The 8,992-nt window shown below is 45.7% G+C and overlaps 1 protein-coding gene across 1 annotated transcript in view; it reads left to right on the top strand.

Moving 5' to 3' along the window:
• The window catches only part of AGPAT4 (1-acylglycerol-3-phosphate O-acyltransferase 4), a gene marked incomplete at its 5' end in the record, with an annotated part of 19,567 nt that extends 10,784 nt beyond the window's left edge, over nucleotides 1–8,783 (top strand). Inside the window, 2 exons of the mRNA XM_009709040.1 lie at nucleotides 4,301–4,499; nucleotides 8,692–8,783. Coding sequence (XP_009707342.1) covers nucleotides 4,301–4,499; nucleotides 8,692–8,783 — 291 coding nt within the window. The remainder of the gene's footprint in view (nucleotides 1–4,300; nucleotides 4,500–8,691) is intronic.
• Nucleotides 8,784–8,992: the final 209 nt, after the last annotated feature.

The following is an 8,992-nucleotide window of genomic DNA, read 5'->3' on the forward strand; positions in this document are numbered from 1 at the left end:
ACTCTTTCTCGGCTTCAAACCAGGACTGTTTCTGGTTTAATTCATCGCCCCTTTAAGCAGCTTGCTTACAGGAAAGTGAAAAGTAAATGTGTGTTGAGACCTCAGTTGTAGATCTGCTAGCTTTGCCTCTGGTCTCCCTTCTTGTAGACTGTGGCACTCGCACCACACTCGGACGGGAGCCCGAACACCTTTCTGCAGGGTCACTACGTTACCCGTGGGCCCGTGCTCTCTCTACGGACACATAAATGCAAATGGTCCTCTTGCTGAACATTCTGCTGCTGTGGCTTTATCTGTAACCCTGTTGCATGTTCCTAAGAACTGTTTAGATATTTGCAGACAAGAACATAAATCAAATGAGACTGTGGTGATTGTTTTCCTGAATCCCTTATTACACAGTTTGCAGTAATTCAAGTTTTTTCTGTTATTGCCTCTTTGGCGAACACTCCGTTATTTCTAGTGCAAACAGAGCGTACATCTATCCTGCTTTCTTTGTAACAGCTTAGTTTGCTGGTTGGTTAAATCCATAGTTTGCTATTTAAGTACAGGAGCAAGGAATGTGTGTTCAGTTTTCCTTTCCACTAAAACCTTTTTGGTTATGTAGCAGTTTTTTGATTGTCTGCTTTTTTTTTTTGGTTTGGTAGTTTCATTTTTTTTCTGAAGGTGCCATGTTCCTCTTCCTTCAACTGCTTTACATTGGTGAAACTTATTTCCTTGCAGTCACTCCTGGTTTACACAAGCCCACGTCTCTGTAAAATCAGACTGGGAGAATATAGAGCAGGGACAACTTCAAGAGTTCTGAGATGATAAAAGCCCACCTGCAGGGTAAAAATACAATTCTCTTTCACTTTTCTGCCGTGCATCTTTAAAGAGATAATTGGCTCTCAGTTGGATAACAAGCAGCATTGCCACCTAGGTGGTGTTTCCAAAAATGAATTCTGTTTCAGATTAATGTCTTCAGAGTCAGTAAATATTGATGATAAAATGTAACAAATCTGTACTCAAAGGGCAGTAATTCATTGCAAGATACGCACTCATCCCCTGCTTTGTCTGTTTTGGTTGTAGCACTCCCCTTTCCGTTTCAAAGACACGGTATGCACGCTATTGAAAAGCAGAGCCCCTATTTTATCTTGCATTATGATTGCATGTGCCGTTGTTTATTCTCAGTGATTTTCATAATTTTGCAGTACCTTCTCAAGACTTACACACTGTGCGCTGAACTAAGCTCTAGTAGCATCGTTTAGTAGGTGGGGTGTGCCACAGGTCCTGAGGTCAAGGCTGGAGTGCCGGGCACTCGTGATGGTCAGGGCCGCGAAGCTGCTAGAATGAGTAATGAAATCAGCAGTCAGCGGACATGAAGGATGTGGCTCTCTTTTTCTTTATTTAAATTGTCATTAGTAAAGGAGTGAGAGCCTTTGAGAAAAGCTTGTTCCGTTGTTTTATATCTCTTTGCCTGATGGCAGTTACACGTACCTTAATCTGAGATACTGCTCTCTGGGAATCTGGTGTGTTTATGTTCTTGCTAGTTAACCCTTCATTTTCTGGTTTAGCCACTGCTGCAGATGCAACGTACCGGGGCCCCGCCAGATAAACGATGGCACTGTGCTCTTCTCAACCAAACACCGTTCTCCTTCCTTTTCCAGGCTTACAGTAAGCACCACGTCCACGTGCTTCTTCCTCACCTGGAGTGAATTTTGTCCTTCCACAGATGACCAGCACTGTCTTAGTTAATGCCAAATGATGATAGAGGTGCAGTTTGAGTTGCACATTGCCTTTTCTTTTTTTTTGCCTTCTCTTTCCTTTTTTAAACTGCCATTGGTAGAAGGACTCCCTTTTGACTTTAACAAGGGCTGGGTTGAGCATCTTAGTGCCTGGTCTGAAGAGGTACCGTATAGTAGTCACAACTCTGCTAGCCCTTGCACGTTTGTTTTCTTTTTTTCACCTCCTTACAGCCTCAGCGCTTGAAATAGAAGTTCTGCTTGAAAATCCCAATTTCCATTAAAAAGAAAGCAAACTGCTAACTCTTCTCACTTGTAAGAGAAGCATGGAAAGCAGGGCATGAAAATATATGCCGAAATGTCCCAGGGAATTAGCAAAGCATAACTGAAGAGGGGAAGCGTACAGAAGTCCAGTGTTTGGGAACAAAGGAGATATTTTTGGATACTCATTCTTTGTGGGCTTCCTCATGAAAGGGCAGTGGCATACCTCTGCAGTCAGACCTCCCTGGTGGGAGCAGGGAGGAAGAATCCAGTTAGTCTCTCACAAGATGATGGATATTCCCTGACTTCCCCCCACTGCATGACCCACCCCGCCATCTGACGTAACGCCAGTTTGGTGGGGGCATTAGAGGAAGCATGTTTCTACGTCTGAATACGATACTTGGGTGGGATTTATTATGAACTGAAAACAAGCTCTGTATGCAGGGGAATGAAAGGAACTTAATGTGGGTGAGGGGATTGAGGGAAATTTTGAGGTACGCCATGGGTTTAAATGCTGGCTTGAGCTGTTGATGGGTACCACAGGCACCGTTGCAAAAGCTTAGAAGACAGCTCAACCCGCAGATCTCTTTTGCAAGGAATGTGAATGTTTTTAAGGGCAAGGAATCGTAACTGAATCGAAGAGCTGTTCCCCGCAACGGTGTAAAACATGTAGTGGAGGTGGTGGCATTGACGTTGTTTTGCCCGCTGTGTATTTCTTCCATCTGCCTCAAACCTCTTGGTGAGATGTGGTCAACAGTTTTGCTGCCCCTAATGCTGTGCAGAGCCAACAAGAGAAAACTGCTGCGCTGGGTTTAAGGGAGCCTGTCTCGCTGGCTGTAGTCACAGGCCCCTCTAATGGTGATACCAGTAATGGAAATTCTGAACTTTTCTGGGTAATACCAGTATTTATAAACCTAATTGTATACAGTAGACTACAATTTACTGATGATTAGTTGCTCTGTGTTTAAACCAGTCATAAACCAAAATCCTCAAGGCACTGTAAACAAAACTTCATACGCTGTGTAATTTGTTGAAGACGGCTAATTAATTGGCAATAGTGATCCCAGTACAACCTAGCTCCTGTGTGCAAAACAGTCATAATTTTTCTAATCTCGTTAAAGACAGTGCAATGCTTTAATTACTGTGTAATCTCTTAAAAGCTGAATGTTGCCTTTGAAATAGATAAAACGGTAGCAGCCTGTAATTGCTCGAGTTGCCATTAAATAAGTAAAGAATTGTCTGTGTCAGCTGGAGTGTAAGTAAATGTAAAATCGTAGCATAGTAGAAATAATCTTCTTGTGGTTGATTAGGACAATCTTGGCTTTGCCAGAATTTTTGGAAACCGTCATGAAGCATTCCTTTCTTTGAAGAAATTTAGTACTTCATTCTAACTAAATTGAGATTCCTTTTTTGGTCAGCCTAATGCTGACTTTGTAACTAAACAGTTTTATGTGAAAACATAGATGAATGATCTTTGCCTTTGAACCAGTAGGAAGGGTTTTTTTCACCACCCACTTTGCCATCTTGGGTTGATCACATTGCTAAAGGCAATGCTGTTCACCCCTATGGGCTCTAGAGGAAGGTACTGAATTCTAAGTCTTCTGTGCTTTGAAAAACACACACCACAAAACAAAAATCCCAAACCTTACCCCATTATCTTCCTGGTATTATACAGAAAGGCAGAGTCCTTTGGTCAAACCCAGTGAGAGACTGTAAACTGTTTGCATGCTCAACTTCAGCACCCAAACTTCCTTCTGTAAGCTTCATAGGAACAGGGTGAACAAGACTGCATCTGTGGGACCGAGCAGACGGGAGGTGTTCTTTGGAGGGTGGGACAAGACGGTGTCTGCCCACCCTTTCTGGTGACAGGGCTGTGGATGGTGGTGTAGAGCAGTGGTTGGAGCAGACATTAGGGAACAGAGCATCTGCTGCTGAGCGCGGAGCCCAAACGCTTCTCTGGCTTACCAGCAGTATTTGGCCGGTGGCCGCGGCTGTTGCAGGAGGTTCAACCCTGATGTCTGCATTGCTGCACAGCGTACGTCCCCTCACCCTTCTTGTTTTACTGGCCCGGTTATACTCTCCAGGCATGCCATTTTTCAGGTTTCTATGTGTAGGAGAAGGAAAGGATACGTACATCAATGTAAGCTTTTTTTTTTTTTTGACTGTGTGTTCATTGACTTCAGAGTACAGGCTTTCCAGCCATGACTTGGTCTTTGATCTTCCCCCGCCACTACAAGCCTGCAGAAAGAGGAGCATCAGAGTCAGGAATGGCTAGTTATGTTGGCAGATGGGGATTTAATTGTAGCTCTCCTGTGTTCTACTAGGATGCATTCCAGGAAGAATACTACCGAACAGGAACCTACCCAGCAGTCCCTGTAGTACCACCCCGACGACCATGGACGCTTTTTAACTGGCTTTTCTGGGCCTTATTGCTGCTATATCCTCTATTCAAGTTGCTCATCAACATGATCAACAGCGGATCATCACTGACACTGGCTAGTTTTGCATTTGTCATTGTAATGGGTAAGTCTTCTGAAACAGAAAGATTACTTACAGGGGAACTGTCAGATATGATTTATTGAGGCTTACTAAATACAAACGTGACTTTTGAATTCAACAGACCATCTGGACCATCTGATACTATATCTGCTTTAGTCTGGAATATGTTAAACAGATTCTTTTTCTTGTTTTGTTTTGTATAGTTGTATTATTTTTTGTAAGAGCTGTGTACAAAATTTTCTGTTTCTGTAGAGATCAAGAGAGTAACTTTCCAGTGGGTTGCCTACAAAAGGCTTTCGTTTCTTGTGTAGTGTGTTGCTGGGTTGCACTTTGAATGCCTAGAAGAGATGCTCAAGGATAATTTATTCTGTTGAGAATTCTTTCATCAGGGCTGGATACTTTAATGCTTGGCATTGTGGTATCTGTGATGTTTCTGGATTTAGCCCTTATTAATGTAGCTGAGTGACATCACACCCCTCACCCCCCACCCTAAGTCCAATACTATGTTGCCATGAGTGGCCTTTATGACCAGGTCACGTCTTCTCTCCATCAGGAAATGAGGGAAAGAACCTGTAAAGAAAAAAAGCTATGATGCTACTAAGAATAGACAGCAAAAGAGCCCTTTTTTTTTTTTTTCTCTTGCCATCTTACTCCCCACTTAGCTTTCTTCTGATTCTGGCCACAAGGAAAGATTAATAAGCAGGCTGCTGTGAGTCGTCTTTTGAATGCAGTGATAACGCAAAGGACTTGTTCTCAGGTTATTTGTAACGCTGGAGCTAACAGAAAACTACAGCAGCAGGCTGCACACGTGAGCTCCCAGGCTGCAAAAGCACGGCCAAGGAACGCATTAAGCCCGGTGAGATTAACGGCCCGCTGTGCGATGTGCACTGCTGCCCCGTACGTGGGGTGGTGCAGGCTGCAGTCCTCTGCAGCCTCTGAAAGACCCCTGTGCTTAGCAACAGCTCTGGTCTCTCAGTACCTGGCGCGATCCAACCCAAAGTGCTGGTAATGGGTGAGGATTTGCGGCGCAGGGGAAGGTGCTGCGTTGCCTGGAGTCGAGGCTGTCGCCTGATTAGTCTCAGCCAGCCACCTCTTGCTGATGAGGAGGCAAAAGGAAAGATGATGTTCGTCACGTATTAGCAGGTAGCAGCCGAGGTGAAGCTGTGGAGGGAGGAGAACGTGTGAGAGAGGAGGGAAGCTCAGCCTCCAGGAAAAACAAACAAAAAGCAGAGCTGGTTTATCCTGGTCACTTAGAAGTGGATGTGTTGTCATTACTTGCCAAAAAGAGCAACAGTTGCCTTTTAGTATGTTGTAGTCTGTTTCTGGTTTACTGTATCTCTTTAAAGCAATTGTTTAAAAGCAACGTGGGAATCACTGGTCTCTTTCTGTGGAAGCATCTAAAAACTTCAGCCCCAGCTGTCACATTGACTGCTGTAGCCAGTGGCTGAGTTTCTGTAGCAAGGCCGTTCTCCCCAAACTGTGTTTTCTATCCTAAGGGGTATATCTCTGTCATGAATGTCCTGGATGTGATGCAGCCATCTTCTGACAGAGGAGCAACCACTATTTTATTTTGCAGTTTGTCTCCAGCTTTAGGCAAGGTCTCAGAAGTGACTTCTGCAGCAGCTGGGAGGTAGCGGTACAGGAACACAAACGCAGCTTGGAGGCTGTGACTCCTGGTGCCCCTTGGAACCGTCGGCCTGGCAGATCAGTTTGTGGCAAAGCAGGGAGGACTGTATTCGCTGCCTTTTCCAGTGTGAGCGGTCATTGGTACCTAGTGGCTGAACAATGCAAAAAAAAAAAAGTAGTGTGTTTTTTTTTTCCCCCCTGTAAATCAGGGATTTATTTACCATTGTGATCAGATGATAAAAACCACCTTTTCACATTGCTCCTGGTAGACCTTTTCCTGCTGTTTGTTAACTGAAGGAGCACAGGTACTGTTTGGGACATTTATTTTTTTTTCTATGTGGCAATTTGAGAGCTCACCCAGTACTCCAGAATCTGGAAGTTCTTGCAGTCCCTAACAGCCCATTACAAGCAGATTGCTGTTTCCCAGGGCAGATTTCAGTACCTGGTAACATTACCATCAGTAGCATAGGTGCAGAATGCACGAGATAGGCTTAAACCTTCTGTGCTAGGAAAGAGCAGAGAAACTAGGAGGTCCTTTCACCTGGTACCCTCTGCTTTGTTTCCAGAGGGTGATTTGTCTTTCAGACAGTCTCTGCTAATTGTGCTCTCCGGTAAAACACACACTGCTGCTATTAGAAAACCTATTTCCATGGATCCTGTGACTGAGTCCTTGGTGACTTGACAGTGCCCGAGTGCGGAGTACGGACCGAAGGGCTGGAGCATGATGTGATCTGGGCAGCAAGGCTGAGATGAGTGGAAGGTGAGGAGAACAAGAACCAGCAGTGCTACAGTAAATTTTACAACAGGGTACAAAGCACGGCAGGATTCTGCCTGGGTGCATTCTGCCTGCTGGTGGAGCTGCCAGACAATCTGGCCTTTCAGCCTGAAACTGGTATGTCTTTTTGTTGTTGCTTGCTTGTTTCTTCTCCTTCACAGTATGTAAGGGAGGCCCGCAGTGGCAATTTCGACCATTCATACAAGCTTTAGTTGTACAGATCTTCTTTTTGATGTATAACCTGTATAACTCAGGTGTACAGCAGACTACATATGGGAAATTTTTATGCCCCTACCTGCTGTGCTGCTTATAGCACTTGCTGTGTGGTACAAACCCCAGGTAACAGATGAGAAGAAATCCTGAGGTGTGAGAGAAAAGGTGGAAATCCTTTGCTCTGAGCTAAGGTTTTGCTGAGGGCTGTGGTACTATGTGTGGAGGTGGTGGTTTTCTTGGAGCTACAAAACATTCCAAGAAAGAGATTACGTTACTGGTTCTGTTGATTTGTGTTAGCTCAGCCCTCCCTCAGCACTCTGGCAGGCGGAGCAGGTCCTCAGCAACCTCCGGGATCTTTTGGCTGGGGGGGTAACGGTGGGCAGAAAGCTGGCAGGAGCTCGCTTACCTGCTGCGGTTTGCCGTGGAGCAGTGCAGGGATGCCTCAGCCGATAGCTTCTCTCTCCTGCTCTTCTCAGAGTGGGCCTAAACTCTCACAGCTGATTAAGTGAGGCACAATCCCTGCTTGATCTCCCTTTCTCCCCTTCCTTGTAGTAATAAACCCTAAGTTCCCCATACTATAGTTGCATTTAAAACAATAGTGGAATAAATCCTTAAACATGATGGTATCACTAGGGTATGCACTAAGGAGAGTTGTGGAGAGGAGGCAGGCAGTGCAGGGAGAAACCACTGAGGCACCCCAGGACTTATCCCCGCTTTGCTTCTGCAGGCTTGGCAAACATCAGCAGTCCCTTCTCCTGGCACCCCACCTTCCCCAGGGTGCCGGGGGCTGCAGGGTGACATGAGGACAGAAGGGCAGTGGCAGCTTCTGCCAGGGAGCAAAGCAGAAGAGAGAGAAAAAAAAAAAAGAGATCTGAACAGGTGAACTAGGTATTTTTTGGTGTCCAGGAACTGGCACTCTTGGAACTGGCTGAAATCCCCAACGTGCTGTGTGGTTGCTGTTAACAGCTGCTCTTATTTATGCTCTGTGTCTATCTCCATATGCTGTTCCTATCCCTTGTGGTTAAAAGCTTAATGATTTCATGCTTACTGTTATGTTAGGATCCCAGACTGCAGGCTAGACGTTGGATCTTCCTCTTGTCTTCCCTAGCTCATGGCCATTTAAATGTCAGAGATGCTTTTGTCTTGGCTGGTTGTGAGAATGAAACCCTTCACTTGTCCCAGTTGTCGGCATTCCCCGTCCTGGACCAGCAGCGGAGACTGACGGTGAACTCCCTCGGAGCCATCTCCCTTTCTGGGCTGTTCACAGCACAGCGCTCAGCCTGCGAGAGGGCCCTGCTTTCCTGGCGTCTCGGCACCGAGAAGAACCCGTGTTGGTTCCTGGAGCCTCTTCCCTGCTGGTGGGAGAGGACAGGTCTGGCCTGAGGCCAGCGGCTGAGGATCTTCCTTAATGAAATACTGTAGGCACATCACTCGGTGTGGGGGCAAACCTTTCATCAAAGGTCGAGTACGGGCAGTTACCGTCACTGCTGTGCTGCTGTAAGGCTGACAGCATGGTTAGCCTCTTTCCAAACGCCGTACCTGTACAGCTCTTCAGTCTTTGTCTGCAAGCAGCTTTTCACTTTATTTTTATTTATTTCGCAGCTTCTGTTGGGGTCAGATGGATGATAGGCGTTACAGAAATCAACAAGGGCTCCACCTACGGCAACAATGACAACAAGCAGAAACAAAAGTAGGATCTTCAGAGACTGCTTCCATCCACAGGGAACAAATGCAACTTCTGAAAACTCTTAAGTGCGTATCATGGGCCGTCAAGTGAGATCAGAGGAAGGGTAGGACGAGCAATTGCCATGCATATCTGAATTCGTGCTCCTGTTTGTTTTTTTTCCCGGGGGTTTGGGCTGGATGACACACTTGAAAGATGCACTCCTTCGTACACTCTCCA

This window comes from Cariama cristata, unplaced genomic scaffold, assembly GCF_000690535.1.
Source record: "Cariama cristata isolate BGI_N322 unplaced genomic scaffold, ASM69053v1 scaffold16331, whole genome shotgun sequence".
Lineage (NCBI taxonomy): Eukaryota > Metazoa > Chordata > Aves > Cariamiformes > Cariamidae > Cariama > Cariama cristata.